Source organism: Acomys russatus, chromosome 19 (assembly GCF_903995435.1).
Source record: "Acomys russatus chromosome 19, mAcoRus1.1, whole genome shotgun sequence".
In the NCBI taxonomy this organism is placed as follows: Eukaryota; Metazoa; Chordata; class Mammalia; order Rodentia; family Muridae; genus Acomys; species Acomys russatus.
Genome location: NC_067155.1, coordinates 34,770,249 through 34,791,707, shown reverse-complemented (window position 1 = coordinate 34,791,707; position 21,459 = coordinate 34,770,249). Strand labels below are relative to the sequence as shown.

The 21,459-nt window shown below is 51.1% G+C and overlaps 1 protein-coding gene across 1 annotated transcript in view; it reads left to right on the top strand.

Moving 5' to 3' along the window:
* Sdk1 (sidekick cell adhesion molecule 1) overlaps positions 1 to 21,459 on the top strand; it is a 952,579-nt gene that overhangs the window by 858,089 nt on the left and 73,031 nt on the right. Inside the window, exons 31-32 of the mRNA XM_051161155.1 lie at positions 10,246 to 10,349; positions 14,896 to 14,966. Coding sequence (XP_051017112.1) covers positions 10,246 to 10,349; positions 14,896 to 14,966 — 175 coding nt within the window. The remainder of the gene's footprint in view (positions 1 to 10,245; positions 10,350 to 14,895; positions 14,967 to 21,459) is intronic.

Below are 21,459 nucleotides of genomic sequence, written 5' to 3'. Positions count from 1 at the left end.
AAAGCAGTCTAAGGGAGGGAGGGTTTACCGTGCCTCACAGTTTGAAGGGGTCCCTCACGGCAGCTGGGGTGGGAGCTTGAGGCATCTAGTCCCATCGCATCCAATCAGGAAAGGCCTCTCATTTGTTTTTCATCCCAGGACCCTGACCCCTGGAACAGTGCTACCCACACTTAGGGTGGCTCTTAGCACATCAGTTAACCTAGTCCAGATGGTTCCCTGCAGGCAATTCCTGAGGCGCGGCTCCAGGGCGATGCTAGGGTCTGTGCGGCTGACAGTTGATGGTAGAAATCACACAGGGTTACCTCGCTGGATACAGCATTTAAGTAGCAGTTTCCTCACGGCCTTTTCCTTCCTGTGCGGTGTTGATGTGTGTGAAATGCCTCTCCCCCATCTCCCTGCCTCACCCCTGCTTGGACCCTTCTCCCCAACCCATATCCGTTCTTCCTCATTCATACCACATACCCTCCCACCTCTCCACCCCAAAGCCTCCTTTTAGCTTCTCATGCACTCCTTTATAGTTTCCTGGCCTGTACACATACTCCCTCCCACACGAACACATGTGTTAAAAATTAGGACTTAAGATCTGAGCGTGACAAAGAACATGTTGAAACGTTAATAGAAAAATAAAATTTTAAATTAATTAAAAAAAACAATTTAAAGGTAATGGAGGAAAAAGGGCCCCTACTCACCTGAGGGTCCCTAATCTGAAAGTCCCTATCATGACCCTGGTCAGCTCACACAGCAGGTGTCTGTGTGTCCAAGGAGATGTCCCATTGAGAGCTAGCCCCCTGTCTCTGCTAACACTTTCCACACCAGGGACTCCAAATCTTTAGGGCTCCTACATTCCGTATGTGCTACGCCAAGGTCCAAGGACTTGGGAGGCAAGAAGAATGGGGCTGAACCTGGGCTATGCCCCAGTACCCCCAAGGGTAGGTGTAATGATTAAAACATAAGATGCCAGGCAACAGAGATGATACAGAGAAGTTTATTATATGAGCATGGGAGAGCAAGAAAGGGGGCGTGGCACCCCAGAGAGAAAGAGACCGAGATAGAGGCAAGAGAGAGAAAGAAGCAAGAGAGAGGCAGAGAAAGCAAGAGAGAAAGATGAGATGGGTTTGTCCTTTTCACATCCTGGGCAGCTGGCCCATCTAGTAGCAGGCAGGTAATGACATCATAGGTTGCTAGGCAGACAGTATGCTAACAGTAGGTGCTGGGGGATTGGGAGGAGGCAGTGGGAAGGATATGGGTGGCTGGAGGTGAAAGCCAGAGAGACAGCCTGTCTCTTTGAGGTTAAATAACCCCATTCCTTTATCTGGCCACGTGAAGGACAAGATAAAAATCTCAGCCCTGTTTACACAGCTGTCACCACAGACATTGTGTCTGGTACGGAGAGGCCCCTGTTTCAAGATAGGTGTTTTCATTTGGTCCAGAGGAGACCTGTCCACTTCTTAACGGGCAGGAACCAGAATGGAAGCCGGCCTCAGACAGTATCCTGAGACGCTGCTTTGTCTGCTGCAATGGCGTCACCCCCAATGACCCAGCAGCTAAGTTTACTTCCACCAGCAACGTGAGATCAGCCAATGGAAGGACAGGAGTTTGACTGTGGAGATGTAGCGGCCGAGGCCCTCTGCTCAGGTAGCTGTGGCCCAGAGCCCAGCACAGGGCTGGGATGTGACCTGCTGGCATTGAGTGAGCACCTGTGTGGAGACCGAGGCCCTCAGACTGTTACTGGGGATGTTAGACAGGACAGTGGGAAGATGGTGACACACCTGCAGTGCTTGGTGCAGAACCGAAGCTGTCTCCTGAGTATCTTCAGAGGGTGCAGAGGGGGGAAGGGCCTCAGCATGGGGGGAGAGCATTAGATGGAAACAGTACAGTACATGGAGATCTGGGCACGATGGGGCCCAAGAGGGAAGGAGAGGTTCAGCTAAGCCTGAAGAAGTTAAGAAAGGAGACAGAGAGAGACAGAGAGAGAGAGAGAGAGAGAGAGAGAGAGAGAGAGAGAGAGAGAAAGAGAGAGAGAGAATACAGCAGCCTCTCAAGGAAGGAAGATGGCAAAGCTGTGGGGCAAGAGACTATTCAGAGAACAGCCTTCATTCAGGCTGCCAGGAAGTCTCACATCACATGATTTGGTTCAACAGTGGGCATTTGACAAAGAACATGGAGAAGCCAGGCGCTGATTAGAGTTGTAGACTGAGGGCACAGCACACAAAGGTTCTTAACACCCTGGACCATAGAAAGCGCCAAAGTCTAACCCCCTCAGGATCTGAGATCTAGTCAAGGCGACCACTGCTCTTGAGAGGTGGGCCTGGGTTCTAACAGGGGAACTCCAGCCCCACCCCCACCCCACCCCCGACTCAGCCTCAGACCTTGTCTTGGAAAGGGGATTCAGACAGGATGGGGTCACAGCTCAGGGTAGTTTCATTTGAGCAGCGGATATGCTCTTAGGGCTGAGCAGAGGGGCTCCTAGTTGGCACATGACCTGTATCTCTCCTCTTTCTCTCCTCCCGTTCTCCCCCTGGGGTGGGCAGTTCCAGGAACTTGCTTCTCATGGAAGTCACTACCCAGAATTCAGTCTAAGTAAACGTGTAAGATCCAAAAATATGTATGTATAGGGATTTAAGTGCTCTTAAGGGCAGCAGGACTCTACACACACCAGCCACGGGGTTAGGGGGAGTCCCAGGAGTTGCTTTGACCTGACCTAGCATGGACCACTACTGCCCATCTTCTCTGCTCTGTGTTTTGGAGCCTCTTTGGTCAGTCTCTCCAGAAATTAGCTCCTGTAGCTGCCCTAATGGGGGTGGTCTTCCAGCGAAACTAAACACAGAAGAAAGGACGGGATGCAGGGGTTTGGGGAAGGGCAGAGAGCAGGGACCTCAGGAGGGCTGTTCACTGGCATTAGGGCTCCCCTCTTCCATGGAGTACAGACTGTCACAGGCACAGTGCATTCAGTCAGAAATCATCATATCCCAAGGAGAAAGAATGACCACATAAACAGCAGGAGTTTGCAAATAAGGTTGCTGGCCCTTGGTCCACAGGAATCTTCATTTCTTCCTCTGTAGAGTTGTAACAGTGCTGACATGTAAATGCAGGTGCGCTTGGCTGGGATATTACACGAGGATTTCATTCTCTTCATTCTTCATGTTGCAAGTAATAGATGTATGTGGAATGAGTGTGTGTGTGTGTGTGTGTGTGTGTGTGTGTGTGTGTGTGTGTGTGTGTGTTGTCCATGTCCTATTTGGGATGCCCTCCTAGTACATTCTGCATGCTGGATAAATGCTTTGCTATTTATATTGCAGCCCATTGCTGGGGGATTCCAGGCAGGTGCTCTACCACTGAGCCACACCCCAGGCCCTCACTGGGGGATTCTAGGCAGATGCTCTACCACAGAGCCACACCCCAGCCCCTCACTGGGGGATTCTAGGCAGGGGCTCTACCACTGAGCCACACCCCAGCCCCTCACTGGAGGATTCTAAGCAGGTGCTCTACCACTGAGCCACACCCCAGCCCCTCACTGGGGGATTCTAGGCAGGTGCTCTACCAGCGAGCCACACCCCAGCCCCTCACTGGGGGATTCTAAGCAGGTGCTCTACCACTGAGCCACACTACCAGCCCTTCACTGGGGGATTCTAGGCAAGTACTGTGACTAGAGCTATACCCCACTTTCTTTTCTCTTCTTTTCTTTCTTTCTTTTTTTAAAGATAGTATCCCACAGGTAGTCCAGGCTGGCATTCAACTTACTCTGTAGCTGGTATTCTAGCTTGCTTCCTGTTGCTGGGTTAAAATCCTGACAGACTTGTGGAGGAAAAGGCTTGCTTTAGCTTCCAGATTTCAGTCTATCATAAGGGAAGCCAGGGCTGGAGCTTGAGGAAGAACCAGGAGGCAGGACCTGTGGAGGAACAGTGCTTTCAGGCTTGCTTCCCCGCCACCTTTCTTCAGGCCCGCCTGCCCAGGAACGGTGAAGGCCACAGTGGCCTGGTCCCTCCTGTAGCGAGTAGCAACTAAGAAAATGCCCTGTAGCAGGATCGCCAGCCAATGTGATGAGGACAGTGCCTTGGCAGAGGCTCCCTCGTCCCAAGTTATGCTTAGGTTTGACAATAACTACTCTAAACAGACAAGCCTTGAAATTTCATCCTCCTGCCTCCTCATCCCTAGTAGATCCCAGATGAACACCATCAGGTGGGGACCCACTCTGACATGAACTCTGGTGCCCCCCTATTTGACCACTTCCCCTTGGTGGGGAGCCCTGGTGACACCCAGAGAAAGGATAAGCAGGCTACCAAGATGAGACTTGATAGGCTGTGACCATATGGTGGGGTAGGAGGTCCCCTTCTGTCACAGAGCTAGGGGAGGGGAATAGGGTGAAAGAGGGAGGGAGGGAGGGAGGAATGGGAGGATACAAGTGAGGGGATAACAATTGAGATGTAATCTGAAAAAATTAATTTTTAAAAAGGAGGTAGTTTCAGTGCCTTTGAGATAAGTAGGTAAAAGCAACAGTGGGCAGAATTCAAAATGTCCAGGATTCATGTATCTTCCATCCTAATGAAGATGAACCAGAGAACCTACATATCAACCTACATTTCAAAGACCCTGACATTAGCTCTGAGGGAGACACAGTGAACTGCAGGCCATGCCTTGCCCACACCCACAACTCCTTCTAAAGGACTTTGGCAATGCAGGTAAAACTCTCATGTGAACACCCACAGTATTGGCAAACGTCGGATGGTGCGAACCTGCCTCCTGTGTTTGTAGAGCAGCAGGTGTGGTAGGGTTTATTCCCTATGCTGGGAAGTCTCCTCATTTCCTGAATCTTGGATGCTCAGAAGTAAGAGCCAAGGTAACAGCGGTTCTCTCACAATTGTGCCTTAAGCCTGGGCAGCATCCAGAAGGCAAGGCATGTGGGGTGGGTTGTGCAAAGGGCTGGGGACACTCCCCCTCCTCCGCCTCCAGAGGCAGGGAAAGAGAACCTTCCAGAAGAGCAAAGAGAAAATAGCGTTTATTAATTGTCCACTGTGTGCCAAGATCATTAGGTCCCTGATGGTGGTTCGATGTCCACGAATGATCTCAGGGGCTCTGATGTCCATTTTTACAGTCGAACAAAGGGAGATCCATAAAAATCAAATGACTCGCCCTGGCTGGTAATGATGGAGCTAAATTTGAATTCTGCTTGGCCAACTCTACAGCAGAGGCTCAGGTTGCCCCGGAGGCGCGGAGAGGGATGTGGGGGAAATCAAAGAGCAGATCTTTCTTTCGTTTATTAGGGAGTCCTTGAGATTGGCCTTGATGCAGGAGAGACCCTGGCAGGATGGGGTCATGGGCTGGGACTGAGGTAGGAGGGCATGGGGGGCACAGCTGTGATCAGAGGTCAGATCTACAGGAGCGGGCAGAGCCAGAGGCATTTGCACATAGGACACTAGTGCCAGGGAACATAGAGCTAGCTAAGAGTAGGGAAGCTGGTGACAAGGACAGGGCCGTGATGACCTGATCATCAGTCACCATCATCACAGGTCTCTCATCTCCACTACAAGACTCCCTGCACCAGCGTTCAAGTCCCCTCTTCTGTTTGCAGAGTGCAAACCTGGCTTCCTGCAGGCAGAATTAACTCCCTGGAGCCCTTGCCTCTGAGCCTATGTGCTCTTAGGCATACTTGGTGAATTAAGTCCTGGTAGAGCCTGGTCTGCTGTAGGCCTGTTTCTCACCCATCTTCACACTCAACTTCCTTCGTCTCAAAGCTGGTTTGGTCCACCCAGCCACCTGGTCCACCTGGTCCACCCAGCCACCTGGTCCACCTGGTCCACCCAGCCACCTGGCACCCATCACCTTCTTCACACTGCTGTCTGCGTTGAACAGGGCTCCCAACACAGGTGGGCAGTAGAGGGAGCATGCCATGTAGCCCTCTTAAGGGGCACTGGATTCTCACTCTGGGCACTGATGAATATGAACTCAGCTTTCTCCATTCTATGTGCAAGGCCTGTGTCCTGGGTTTTCTGTTTTTAATTTTACTTTAAATTTTTTTCTTTATTTTTGAGAAATGTATGCCTATATGCATTGAAATACCATCATGTTCAACTCTCCAACTCCCTCAATATCCCATACAACACATCCCTTCAAAACACACACACACACACACACACACACACTTACCTTCCTAAGTCCAGTTTGTACTGTCCACATGTGCGTGGGTGTGAGGCCATCCACCTGAGCGTACAAACCCCCACCAATGATCACATTCTCAAAAAAGAACAATACTCTCCAGGGGACGCAACACCCTCTTCTGGCCTCCGAGACGCCTGCATACATGTGGTGCACACATATGCACTCAGGCTCATAAATATTTACATAATATTTTTTAAAAACAGAAACAAAATGAATCTTTGGGCTGGAGGGATGGCTCAGTGATTAAGGGCACTTTCTGCTCTTACAGAAGACCCGGCTTCAGTTCCCAACACCCACATCAGGTGACTCTCAACCGCCTGTAACTCTAGTCACTCTAGTTGTTGGGGATCTGACATCCTCTTCTGGTTTCCATGGCCCCTGCATGTATATGGAACATGTCACATAAAGTCATACAAGTGCACACATGAACATTAGGTAATAGATGGTAGATAGATAGATAGATAGATGATCCTTCTTTACCCCAGCAACTATCTACTGTCAAAACCCCCATAGTATGAGGTGGGTCAAGCGTGGAGACCCTGGGCCCCATCTACACTGGCATTTGGGCTAGCTGATCTCATGCAGAGAAGCCCAGCGGCTGTGAGTTCATGAGTGTGGTAGCCATGTCATGTCTGGGAGGCAATGTTTCACAGCACTCCTCCCCATCCTCCGGCTCTTACGTTCTTCCTGCCTCCCCTTTCACAGTGCTCCCCGAGTCTTCAGGGAGGCTATCGACGTGCAGTTTAACACTGAACACCCAGTCCTTTGTTTGTACTATGTTGTCTATTGCCCACTGAAAAGAGAAGCTTCTCTGGCCACGGCTGAAAGAAGCCTAGTGGGTATAAACACAACTATTTAGGAAAGTACAATAGTATATTCTACCTTGGGGCCAATGACCTTACCAGCTAGGGACATTTGAACAGGATTATAGTATCAGGCATGAAACAGCCCCTGGGGAGCAGACCTCAGCTCCAATCAGAAAGTGGTTAGTCACCTCCATAACAGTTGTGCCACTACTGTACAGTGGGCACATCTTGCCCAGTAGGCCATTATCACAGCATGTGATGTGGACCCTCATCTCCTACCTTCCCAAGGGGATTTGGAGCAGCATTGTCACCACAGTATATTCACTTCCTTGGCAAAGTGTTACTGAACACCTCGAGGTGCCACGCACAGTTCTCAATGCTAAAGAGGCAGGAGCTCCTGAGGCTGCCCTAGTCCCAGTCATTAGGGCTGTAGAGTGACAGTGTGGCCATGAGAGAAGACACAAGAGGGCCGGGGATGTGGCTCACTCGGTAGAGTGCTTGCCTGGCACACACCAAGCTCTGGGTTCTATTCCCAACACAGCATAGAACCAGGTGTGGTGATACAGGTGATACCTGCCTCCAACCCCAGGTCCTGAGAGATGGAAACTGGAAGATCAGGAATTCAAAGTCATCTTAAGGCACAAAGGAAGTTCATAGCCAGCCTTAGCTACAGACTCAAAAAAGGAAGGAAGGGAGGAAGGGAAGAAGGGAGGAAGGAGGGAAAGAAGGAAATAGAAAAGAAAGTAATGGGCAAAGAGACATCCAGGACAGTTACCATGTGATGGGCACTTACTTCAGCTTTCTAAAATAATATCTAAGAAATAATAACTGCTCTCTCTCACTTGCTCTCCATCTCTCTCTCTCTCTCTCTCTCTCTCTCTCTCTGTCTGTCTGTCTCTCTCTCTCTCTCTCTCTCTCTCTCTCTCTGTGTGTGTGTGTGTGTGTGTGTGTGTGTGTGTGTGTGTTGGGGTAGGGGTATATGCACATGTGTATGCACATGTGTATGCAGATACAGTCACACACAGGTTAGAGGAGGGTGACTTGTGTCCTGCACTAACCTATTCCATTCAGACAGGGTCTCTGACTGGAGCTGGAGCTAGTCTGGCAGATAGTAATCCTCCTGCCTCTAGCCTCTCCTCCCCCAGCACTGGGTTTGCACATGCACGGCCACACACACCCGTGTGGTATTAGGGATTTGAACTCAGGTCCTCTTCATGCTTGCACAGCAAGCACTCTTACCCACCGAGCCATTGCCCCAGCCCTGTATCAGCTATTTTAAGCAAGTGCTTACTACAGAGTCTCCCAAGTGCCTCGCTCATCTGGTTTAATTCTCAGGACAGCCTCTTAGTATTAGCTGCCCAGATGAGGAAGTGTCTGCTAAGTGGCCCCTCCAAGTATGGCTGGGGGTTTGGGGGCAGGAATTGGAGGGTATATGTTAGAACCCACATTTTTAAGGGCTCCATGCTGCCTTTAACACCAGGGAAGCAGCTAGCTACTCAAATGTGGGTGGTCGGTGTGTGAGGCTGGGAGATGCACAGACATTTATCTCTAGGACTAGACACAGTGGCTTCTGGGAAGCCGGGAACAGGTGGACACGGTCTGTTTGAGCTAAGCAAAAGCTGTCCCCGGAAACCACACCAGGTATCATTCTAGGCAGTGGGCCTTTGGGGGGCTTCTCTGGTAAGCTGAGTTAAGCCAACCAAGGCCAGAGAGTCTCCTGGTTGCTGCTGGAGAGGCCAGGCCTGCAAGGGTCTAGGAATTGGCAGGGCTAGACTGTTCCAGGGTCTTTGAGAGGAGGACCCTTCGAGGCTTCAGGGAAGTGCTGTAATCCAGTGTATTTAGAGGCAGAGGGGTGCAAAAGTGCTCTGATCACGGCGCTAGCACAAAAACACAGCTGTCACTTCAAGGGCTAGGATACTTTCATCCAGAGGCAAATATGAGTGACTGTAGTCCCAGAACACAGTTCCAGGCTACCCCAAATACCGTGTTCCACTGTGGTAACAGTTTAGTGAAGATTTTAAAATAGCAGAACAGAGACAGTCCTAAGTGCGGGCGGTTTAAAATGCACTGGTGGAAAGGGCAGGTAGGCGGTTACAGCAGAGCAGGGAACGTCTGCTAGGGCTTCAGACGCTGTCATCGGACGCCGTCTGGGGACATTCTCGGCCTTTGGGTTGGTGGAAGGCAGAGGTCTGCCTGTACCTTCTGAAAGGCTTTGCCTAACCGTCACATGGATGCTAGGTCAGACACACAGGGGAGCATAAATGGCTGCTTAGGGGGCTAAACAGCTTGCTCAAGACAGCTTGCTCCCAACGTGTGACATTCTAGAAATCGGCCAAGCAGCCTTGAAGAATGGCTTTCTTTTCCTTTTCTTTCTTTGTTTTTGTTTTTCAAGACAAGGTTTCTTTGTGTAGCCTTGGCTGTCCTGGACTCACTCTGTAGACCAGGCTGGCCTCGAACTCACAGAGATCCATCTGTCTCTGCCTCCCTGAGTGCTAGGATGACAGGCGTGTGCCACTGTGCCCAGCCTCTTTTCTTTACTTTTTCCTGTCCTTTGCATTTGTTTGATTGTTTGTTTATTCTGGGAAGTTTAGTCCACACGATGGTTTCTGAAACTGATTATGAGTTTTCTGAAGAACAGAACCTGTCTTTGAAGGCAGCATTGGCCTGATGGCCCATTTCCCTCCTGCCTGGGAACTTTGGCCCTAATGCAAGCTGGACAGGGTACGCTTGCCCTTGGTACACCATGGGCTCCGTACCTGAAAGAGAGAACAATCCTTTGGGCATGTCTGTCTGGGGCGGGGGAGAGAAGATGGTGAATCGAAGGGGGTTGGCTAGCTGCCAGGACAGAGCTGACAAGAACCCTAGCGAGGAATAAGGGACAAGCTTTGCTCTGGGTACCTTAGAACTGGAAGAACCATCTTTTCAGCTCTCTCTAGAGCCCAACCCCAGTTCTCCCTCTCCATCTCTGGCCTAGGTAAGCAGCAATTAACTGTGTAGTATCTTATTAGAGAGGTATTGAATGTCCTCCGGACAAAATTTCCTCACTGATGTCTCCCTCAGCGAAACTGTCTCTCCCAGGGCACCATGCCATCTATGGGCCCTGAAAAGCCCTAGTAACTGTATCCACCAAGTGGTTCTGTCTACTGTGGTTGCAGGGTGACCCGACTTATCAGCTCCCAGGCCAGAGGAAACATCTGCCTGCCTCTCTATGATTCCCCTAGTCACAACACAGACAAGACAGGGAGACTGCCTCCCTGTGCTTACCAACTTCTTTCCATTGCAGGCTGAGGCCTTTCACCTCCTACAAGCTACGCCTGAAGGCCACCAATGACATTGGGGACAGTGACTTCAGTGCAGAAACAGAGGCTGTGACCACACTGCAAGATGGTGAGCAAAAGGCATCCCAGCTCAACCTCCCCCGACCCCAGCCACTGTTGGGCTGAGGCCAGACGATGCCTTCTTCACAGAAAGACCCTGCTCCAGTCTTGGGCAGAGAGGAGGAATCACCAGGGAGGGTGACAAGCCACAGCCGTCCATTAGTAACTGACAGCCTGGGGTGTTCCTACACACCCTATGGTCGTAAATCAAGGCCCATTCACCCCCAGAGAGCTTCCAGATGGAATGGAACTCGCTTTGATTGGCTTCCAAAACCCTCGTCCATTAGAAATTGAATAATTAATGGGGGTCGTTAAAAATAAATGTCACCAGGTAGCTGGGTCCAAGTAGTTTTAGATTCCCTGAGCCCCCAAAGCACCAGGTGGCTTTTTCACCACCCACCCACCCCCACCCCCCACCTCCCCACCCACCCACCCCCACCCCCCACCTCCCCACCCCCCACCCCCGTCTGGCCTCAGAGGCAGTTGGCCAAAAGATACATTGTCATCTCAGGCACCTGTGAAAGGAGGGCAGCGAGCCCAGGAGGAGACAGCTCCATCTCAGATCAGCCTCAAAGCCCAGGCACTTAGTTCAGCCACCAGGGCTTTGCGGAAACTCCCAGAAAGCTCCATCTCTTCCATTTAACGCTCCGGTGCAATGGTTTCCAAATGGGCCAGGTCCCAGCTGCCTCGTCCTGTGACCTCACATCGTGTGCCGTGGCCATCGCCTGGAAGTTTAACTTCTTCCACACAAAGTTCCAGGCCACCTCAGGGACTAGCCCAGGGGTGGAGATGATCCATTTTCAGCCTCCCTGACATACTCAAGACATTTGATGCCAAAAACAAAACAAATAATCAGCCCTTACCTCAGGGTAAATGGGGGATACTTTACTTCGGAACTAAATATGAGTGGTCATGGCCCCAGGGGAACACGGATTCAGGTTGCCCCAAATACTGGAACATGTTAATAGTTCCATACAGTTTTTATGGTGGCAGAACAAAGGAAATTTTAAACAAGAACAAGTTTGAATGTATTAGTGGGAACGCTGTTTTGTCGAGTTGCAGTAACCTCCCCTTTAGACCTCGAATTTATCTGTTGACATTTTTAGCCTTAGAATTGGTGAAGCTAAGAGGTCTGCTTGTGCATTCCAAAAGGATTTACCTAGCAGTCCTGATGGTGTTATATTGCACGCAGTGGTAGGCAGTATGTGGGTATTTAGGGGCTTAGATAGCCCAAGATAATCCAGCTCCCGACCTGTAACATTCCAACTCTCCCTGGTCACAGAAGTTGTCATGGTGGGCCAGTCAACCTTGAAGAATGATTAATGTAGATGCCTCCTCCGACCCCTGTGAGACGGCCAGCTGTGGCTGGGCCCACTGGGTCTGGTGCCTGATGAAAGGGACTCTGAGATTCCCCGAATCTCTGGAGAAATGCATCCTGGGCACTCATCCTGAGAGTTGATGAGCTCCCGGGGCAGTTGTAGGGGCCAAGAAGCAGCAAGGATCAGGGGAGAAGCTGTGAGTTTGTGCAGGTAGCTAGGTAATCCAAGGAACCTGGCAGGAAGTGGGGTGGGAGGCAACACAGAGGAGAAACCCCTTCACTCACTGCTGAAAGTATGTAGAGGAAGAAAAATCTACAAATAAACTCACTTAAAAGTGGGGGCATCAAGCCAGGTGGTGGTGGTGCACACCTTTAATCCCAGCACTCGGAGGCAAAGGCAGGCGGATTACTGTGAGTTCGAGTCCAGCCTGGTCTACAAAGTTAGTCCAGGGCAGCCAAAGCTACAAAGAGAAGCCTTGTCTCAAAAAACAAACAAAAAAGTGGGGGCATCTACAGGCTGGGGAGATGGCATAGTTCTTACTCAAGTATCAGGACCTGGGTTCAAATTCCAAGCAACTGTGTAAAAATCCCAACAATGCTTGTAACCCAGCTGAGGTTGGGGTGGATCCCAGGGGTTAGCTAGCCAGCCAGTTTAGCCAAAGTGGGAAAACTGTGGGTTCAACAAGAGACCCTCAAAACTAAGGCAGAGAACAACAGAAAGATGTACAAATTTAACTCACAGCCTCCACACACACTCCCCTACTCCCATCAGGCCACCCCTGCCCCCTGCCCAGGACCAGCATGGGGCATAAACATATACACATATGCATAGGGCATACACACACACACACACACACACACACACACACAGAAGAGGGCTGTTGAGCAAGGGTAGAAGGTCCACATCAAATGAAAACTTTAAAAAAAAAAAAAGCACATTCATTTTTATCTTGTATCAGACACAATGGAGAGAATATTTGCAATGATGCACTAATTCTTAGAAGAAGAAAAAAACCAGACACCCAGCAAGCTGCTTCCATTGTTGGGTTATCTCTGACAAACAGGGAGCACAAGATCCCAACAGGCTCTCAGCCACCTCAGGGAATAGGCCATTTCTGAAAAGCTATTCAAGGAGCTCTCCAGACTCCCCAGGCCCCTTCTCAATCCTTTGATATTCAAATGGAGCTTTTGAGGCCCCTATCTCATCATCTCCCTTGTCTGCCACTTGCAATTTCCCTTTGTGGATGGATTTGCATTGTGTTTGTGGCCCTTTGTCTCCCTCTGTCAGGTGGAGATTGACTGGCAAGACCAACCCTACCATAGCTGGAAGAGGGAGGGGCCTTTGATGACTGAGTAACATTTCCTTTTTACTATGCTAGGGATGGAACCCAAGGTTTGCAGGTGCTCACCCAGCCTCTCACTGGGGGATTCTAGGCAGGTGCTCTACCACTGAGCCATATGCCAGCCCCTCACTGGGGGATTCTAGGCAGGTACTCTACCACTGAGCCACACCCCAGCCCCTCACTGGGGGATTCTAGGCAGGTGCTCTACCACTGAGCCATATGCCAGCCCTCTCTAAGGAATTATAGACACTCACTCTGTAACTGAGCCGTCCATGACCCCAGCCATTATTTTTAAATATAGGGCTTCAGTTATGGCCCAGGCTGGTCTGAGTTTGTGATCCCTCTGCTTCTGCCTCCTAAGTCCCCAGGATCTCAGGCATGGTGGTACTGGCTTCCACATTTCTTTTTTATTAGCCTGATATTTATCAACTTCACAGGGCTCTTGGGCTGGATAAAAGTCCACATCGACAGCAGACTGGTAGAAGGTCTGGAGCAGTGGTTCTCAACCTTCCTCATGCTGTGACCCTTTAATACAAATCCTCATGCTGTAGTTGACTCCCAACCATAAAACCATTTTCATTGCTACTTCTTAACTGTCATTTTGCTACTGTTATGAATCATAATGTAAATGTCTATGTTTCCTGATGGTCTTAGGTGACCCCTGCGAAAGAGCCGTTTAACCCCCAAAAGGGGTTGCAACCCACAGGTTGAGAACCATTGGTGACACTGGGTCCACCTGTGCTTCTGAGGTTGGAGGGCCTCGAGGGTTCAGAGGAGAATCAGCCAGGGACAAACCTGCGATGCAAAGTAGACAGAGCCTGGTACACACACGTGGGGTGATGGACCAGGGCCAGTCTTGTCCAGCTCCATGAGCACTTATTGAACGGCTCTTGTTGGCACACAGGCACAGCCGAGGAGACGCGGAGAGGTCAATTTAGGACAAGAGAGAGGACCAGGTGGTCTGGGGAGGGCAGAAAGGCTTCCTACACCTGACACATGATAAGAGCTCTGCTTTGGTCCAAAAGCAGGCTCAGCCATGGCAGGGGTCAAACCAACCTTGTCCTTCCCGAGAGACCAGAAGCATTGCAGCTTCCTGGCTCAAGGCCAGATGCGCTTCGCCTTGCTGGCCAGCAGCAGCAGCCTCATCTCTGTCAGCAGTCATACCTGCGTTTCAAACTAAGAGCACACAACCTTGCTGTGACAGCCTAGCTTGCTCACAGGGAACCAACAACTATCACCCATGATCTCAGAAAATGCTGTCCGACTCCCATCCCCAAAGACTTGAAAGCCCAGGAAGGGGCTCTTATGAAATATAATGTGGCCGGGGTGGGGGTGGGGGGACCATGGCAAACCCATGTCATGGTGTGCCCCCCTCCCGAGAATTACGCCATGGGACAGATCTGGTATAAAGGGGGATTACTGGGAAAAGGGAGAAGCAGCAAGTGAGCCATGAGAATGGAGAAGAGGGGGTGCAGAGAAGAACAGAAAGGGGGAGAGACAGAGAAAAATGCAGGAGCGGAGAGAGCTGGTGTGGTGGGCAATCCTTTCATCTGGCAGCACACATCTGTTGCACCTGGCGGTGGGGATGACAGATAATGTCGTAAATAATTGCTAGGTCCCTGGGGCTAGCCGAATCCCCTGCATGCTAACAGGGTCTTGAGCAGGAACTCCCAGAGTGCTGTAGGTGGCCTGAAGCAACCCATGGGGATTCCAACTCAACTGGATGCCTGAGCACAGTTAAAGCCCACCCCCACCTGGGGACTGCCCTTGTTACATCAGGCAGATGAGTGACAGGCAAAGGTACCCAAAAGGAGGATGGCCACCCCACTCGGAAGGGCATCTGAAACCCGGCAGAAGCAGTCTAACCCTGCTCTCTTCCTTCTGCTGTCCTGCAGTTCCAGGAGAGCCACCAGGGTCTGTCTCAGCCACGCCGCACACCACGTCCTCGGTGCTGATCCAGTGGCAGGTAAGAGCCAGGGGACCCTCACTTATTTCTGAAGCATGCTTTTGCTTCCTGGTTCAGTCAACTGGGACAACCACACAGAGTCTCTCCCCACAAGCCACACAATATGCTGAGTATGTGACTATAACAGCAAACAGCCTGGCTGAGTTAGACAGAGCCCCCAGCTGAGGAATGACTCAAGAAGATGCAGGAAAGGAGTGGCCGGGGGCGAGGGCTCCCCCAGGTCCAGCACAGAGGAAACAGGCACTGGGGTCTCCAAGGATGCAGGCTGTCCTCAGACCAATGCGCTTGCACTGCACAGAGATGAAAAGAGAAGTGGAGCTTCAGGCCAGGGAGGGAGACTCCAGATGCCCCAGTTTCAGTGAATTACAGGTCATCAAGAAACTCATCCTAAAAGAGTTTAGGCATTGGGAAGAGGCAACATGCTGGGTGGCAGCCCTCAGGTCATCTCTGGGGGCTGAAAGGCCAGGGCCAGTGCTCACCTATGATTGGCACCAGTTGGTGCCTGGGCAGTGAATGAACAGGACCCTTTAGGCAAGATCGCATAAGAACTGTGTGCCTCTCCCACCCCGACCCCTGGTTCAAGCATCATGGACAATTCAGAGCAGAGCCCTACAAATGCTGGAGCCCAGAGCCTGCACTAGGAAGAAAAAGGGAGACAGGTCCAGGCAGCTAGATGAGCCACTTACACCCCAAGTGATGGAACCAACCAGCTAATTTAATGGCCAGCAGCTCCTGTGGGGTCCCCATCATCCGGTGCACCTGCTGTCTCTTGGTACCTAAAATGTTAGATTGTATCTCACATTAGTTACTGTCCTCCTTGCTGAGACAAAATAGCTAATAAAAAGCCGCAGGGGAAGGGGGAGGTGGTACAGTTTGAGAGTCCTTCCCTTCATAATGGGGGAAGAGTGGCAACAGGAGCTGGAGGCAGCTGGTTACAATGTATCCATCACAGTCAGGAAGCAGAGAGAGAGAGACAGAGACAGAGACAGAGACAGAGAGAGAGAGATGGGTATTAGTGCTCAGCTTGCTTTCTCCCTTTTCCTCCCGGAGGCCAGCACATAGATGAATATTATAGGAGGCCAGCGCGTAGATCAATACTATTACCATTAGGGACAGTCTCCTGCTTCAGATCATTTCTCGCCTCCTCAGCGATTCTACTTCTTGTCCTGTTGACAGCCAGTATTAACCCTCACAGATTAGGATGCTGCCATCGAGGCACAAAAGGAGTGCCAGTATATGATGCTGTCCCCTTCAGGAGGGACAGACAACAGGACTTGAGCAGCGGAAGTTCTGTGCTGAGAGTAAAAGAACTTCCCCCCTGGCTGACAGAGTCACTGCCCAGTGCCAAATGCCTTTCAAGGTGACAGAATGGTATTTGCAAATGTTTCCCGGTGACTCTGGCCATTCACTGCTGTGCACCCAGCCTTCCCTGGGTTCACCAGGGTGTAGGGGACAGGACAGAACAAGAAAGCATCAGTCTAGGTCCCCATCTGTTCCAGTACATCAAGGAGCCACCCATAGCAAATAGAAAGCGCCTTGGCCACGGCGTGTCCAGGGCCACTGTGACCCCACGAAGGCCTCTCTGGAACCAGGTCCTCCCTCAAACACAGCAGGTGTCACATATGCTCCATCTCTGACATCCCACATCCTTATTCTCTATGGGCCTCGCTTTCAGCCCTGACTTCCGGTGGTGGTGGTGGGGGAGAGGACTGTGCTAGGAGGCCAGAAACATTGCAAGCAGAAGTTCTGTGCCTTCTGGGTGCTGTGTCTCTCGCCCTCCACAAACAGGAGTAGAGGGGAGAGTGGAGAGGGCTGGTCGGTCTTTTTATCAATAGCTGGGATGGGAACACAACTCCAACACTGTCACCTGCGGGAGCCCAGCGAGGTCCCTTAACCTTTCAGGGACCTTGACTCTAATAAAGCCAGATCCTTGGTGTCAGTGCAGAAAAGAATTTCAGGACGAGCCACCGCGAAGCAGAATTGGAATCTATTAGTAGTGGGGGGGGGGGGGGCGCCTGTCAAAGAGGAAAACACAGCTCAGAGTGAGCACCGTGGCTTCCCGGAGATGAGTTCCCAGTTCAGCGTCACTCTAACTATATTTTGGAAGCTGCTGAAATTTCATCACTTAGAGAGTTTCTAAGGGGCCTTCCCCTCCCTCACCTCTGTCCTTCTTTGTGATAATTGAGATCACAAGGGGGACTCCAGAGATGCCTTGCATCAGGTTTATAATCTGATGAAGTGAAACTGTGTGTGAAGTTAGAATTGTTGTTGTTGTTTGGTTTTTGGAGTTTTTGTTTTTCTGTCAGTGGGGGTTTCTGGTGAGATTCCTGGAAAGCTGTCGGTTCATCTGAGATAGGAGAAGAGCTTTGCACAAATGTCCCTTGTGTCTGAATTGGTTCTCAGCCAGTGGAAAGCTTCAACCAGACTCCGGGGGGGGGGGGGGAGCTCCGTTTTCTTCTCACGCCAATAATTCTCCCTGCCTCTCTATAGTGCCTCTACTCCTACTGTGCCAGAGTCTACTAAAAAATTAGCGTGTTGTGTGTAGATGTGGCAGCTGGCCTGCCAATAATGAGATATGCGTCTTTTCCATAGAGGCAGCGAGGGCTCTGGGCAGGGCGCATCGCCCCCTTTGAATAAAGTTGCTGTGGCCATAAGCTGCTGTCAGTCCGTAACAGCGCAGGTGTCAAGCCTCCTCCGTGACTGCTGGACAACTCTGTGAAGTGGCATGGAGCCGCACCAAAGGAACTTGGCATATGTGCCCGTCAGCTGTGCCCTCCAGTGTCCAATAGAACAAACGGATTTCAAAAAGCCCAGAGCAAGAGGTGGTCAGCCCTGTGTATTGTTGAAATAAATGCCTGTCAACCAGCAGGCAATTGAAACACAATTAGAATTATGAGTAATTTAGGAAATCAGAGACTGGAACAGAGAAAGAGGAACTAGGTTTAAATATAGATTCCATTCCCCATGAAGCATCCCACCTGTAACCTTCTGGGTTTTTTTTTTTTTTTTAAGCAACTTGCTCTTAAAAAAAAAAAAAAAAAATACAAGCACGGGCTGTGATTTGAAGGCTGCAGACCCCCATCAATGCTTCCACACTGCAGGCTGCCGGGCTTCAGGCTTCTTGGGGAGACTGTTAAACTTCACTTTTAGTAGGGTCCAGCTCTGCTCCAGCCCTAGGATTTGAACGTGGGTCCCACCCAAATTGGGGATGGTGTCGCCTTTGCGATGAGCCCTGTTTGTCCCAGGGTGGAAAGTTTATGAACTGATAACATTGACTGTCCCCATGAACCACTGTGTGTACCACTCCCACCCACCCTGACACCTCAAAGGGGTGTGTTTTGCTTATTTTCCTCCTTGCGGGGACAAAACGCCTGGCAAGAAGCTAACATAATGGAGGGAAGGCTTGCTCTGCCTCACTGCTCTAGGGTGGCAATGGCACGACAGCAGGATTTGGGCACCTGGTTGCATTGCACATGCCGTGAGAAAACAGAGAGATGAACATTAGTGTTTGCCCTTGTGTTCAGGACCACAGCCTGTGGGAAAGTTTCACCCCCATTTAGAGTGGGTCTCCCCATCTCAGGACACTCTAAAAAATTCCTCACAGACATGCCCAGATACTCACTGACTATGGAAAGTCCTGCTGTCACCTCTTGCATAGGCTAAGAGACATCTTCCTCATGTGATGACTGGCCTAGACAAAGGCCACAGGGCCACAGGCTCTCTTTTCTTTTCTCTCCTCTTGCACTGCCATGCACAGAAGCATGAGACAGCAAGGGAGAGAGGCTCCTAGCTCTTCCCAAGGGACAAATGAACACCCTTGACCGGGTGGCTAGATCTCCCCTCCCCGCTGAGGAACAAGACAGAGAGAAGATCCAGCCTGGGCAAAGACTCAACTAGAAGATTGCTGGCTGTCGTGGGTGTGGATATGGTATGTCCCCTCAAAGTCTAATGGGTTGAATGCTTGGTTTCGGACAAAAGTGTAGCCAGCTATGGGCTTTCAGGGAGATGGTTGGATAGGAGATCTGACTGAACTGTCGATGGGCGCACAGGTGGGAGAGACTGTCGGGATGTGGTGGAGCTCTGGAATGAAGGTCTGAGTGTAAGAAGTGGGTAACCAGGAGGGCAGGGGTGGGGGGGCGTAGAAGGGGGCACGCATGTGTGCACCTTTGAGTAAGTGTGGTGAGGCCAGAGGTGAACATTGAGCGCCCCCTTCTAGTGCTCTCCATGTGAGTTATTTATTTAGAGGCAGAGTCTCCCGCTGAACTTGGAGCTTGCAGCTGTAGTGGCCAGCCAGCAAGCCCCAGTGATTCTCCTGCTTCTGTCCCCCTGCTGAAGTGCTGGCACTGCAGGTGCACACAGCTACATCTGGACTCTATACCTGTGCCAAGGGTCTGAACTCAAGTCCTCATGCTTGTATGGCAAGCAGTCTTACGTAAGGAGCATCTCCCAAACCTGCAGCAGGCATTTGAAGGGTGCCCTGCCTCATCCTACTGGTCTGCCTTGGCATTCTGTCCACTGTGAGGGGACCATGTGCTCTCCCTGACACACTCTGCTGGCCACAAACCACAGGCCCAGAAACAGTGGAGCCAAGTGACGCATGGGCAAAAAAAAAAAAAAAAAAATCCCTTCCTCCTTCCCAGTTGCTCTCACAGGTGTTTATCACATGGCAGAAAGTTTGACGAACACATGTGTTTAATGCTGGGTTTGAAATGAAGGCAGCCTGGGTTCCTGCGTGTCTCTAAACACCAGGACTTAGTCCCAAAGGGAATCCCTGCACCCCTCTCCAGGACGTGGAGGCCACATGGATGTAAGCCTAGACCCCTGGGGACCTCAGCAATCCCTCTGGATTCTGGTTCTGATCCTAGCTCTACCTTATGCTCTAGTGAAACCTCAGGTGAGCGATTTACTTCCCTGAGTCCTAGGTCCCCGTTGGACCACATGGCTCCGTTGCACCGCTTGGCTCTGTAGCCTTCCTCTCACCTGAGCGAAGAGGGAGCGCTGAGTAGAGGCCAGCAGCTATGGGACCCAGCCCAGTCCTGTCAGGCAGCTGGAAGGAAGAATTGCTTTTCTCACTGCTACAAGATACCTGATGAAAGCGACTTAGGGCTCACACTCCATCCTCCATCGTGGTGAGAAGCCTTGGCTTGGCAGCAGGAGCCTGAGTGGCCTGAGCCATTTTTTCCCCCTTCTACTGTCAGGAGAGGCAGAGGATGAAGGATGCCTCTGCTGGGCTCTCATTCTCTACTTAATACAATCCAGGTTCCCAGCCAGGGGGATGGTGCCGCCCACAGTGGGCGGGTCTTCTCGCCTCCACTGGCCTAATCAAGATAATCCCCCATAGACTTGCCCAGGCGGCTCTAGCTCGCATCAAGTTGACAGTTGAGACTAACTACCACAGAGGCTGAAGGTTGAGTCCTGCCCGTCTCAACACAAGTTCCTCTCTCCACTCAGTTCTGCCAACCCCACGAGGCACTGTCCTTCTGAGTTTTTCCCAGGGGCCATTCTCCTCCTGTGCAGTGGGTGATGACTCCCTGGCGTACCATGACTGGGTCACCTGCATTTGAACAGGGACTTTTGAAAATCCATGCTGGACTCACAGCCTGCCACTGGGCTTTGGATGGGGTGGCCAGAGGAAGGCAGCATTAGGAAGAGCTTCCAGGTCCCTCTCAGCTCCTGCCCTGACAGATGGCCACTCCGGGGTGGAATGACATGTAGATGGAGTCCCCCTGCCTTCTAGCATGCTCAACTCAGCTCTACAAGCATCGCCTGAGTACCCACCCACAGCACCCAGGGCCTGTCTCAGGTGCTGTAGGGATGTAGAACAGAGCGCAAGGCAGACAGAGCTTTGCACTCTGGGATATGTGCTGGACCTTCAAGCCAATGGCTGGGCAGGCCTGGACCGGCTACAGCCTCTGGGGGACTCTGCCATCTATGCTCATGTCACTCACTTTCCTGAACTGTAACAAAACACCTGACACAGTTTAATGTGGAAAGAAAAAAAAGTTTGGCTGGTCCCAATCCAAAGTCAAGGACTGTTGGTTGGAGCCTCTATTGAGAAATACATACCGGAATAGAATGGCCCTCTCATAGCTAGGAAGCCGAGAAAGAAGAAGGTACTGGTGTCCCACAATCCCCTTCAAGGGCACAATGCTCCCAGACTCTTAACTTCCTCCCACTAGGCCCCGCCTCCTAAGGGTTCCGGCTTGGGGACTGTCCTAGTTAGCATTAATAAGCCTGGAGTCACATGAAAAGAGTCTTAATTGATTGATTGTCTCTATCAGGTCAGTCTGTGGGCTTGTCTGTGAGTACTGTCTTGGTTGTTAATTGTTAATTAAGGAGGGCCCAGTCTGCTTGGGCAGCTTCGTTTCCTGGGCAGGTGGTCTTAGGCTAATGTAAGAAAGCCAAGCATGAACCTGGGAGCAGCGAGGCAGCAGCCGGCCAGCGCTTCTTTCTGTTTCTACTCCAAGTCCCTGCTTAAGTTCCTGCCCTGCTC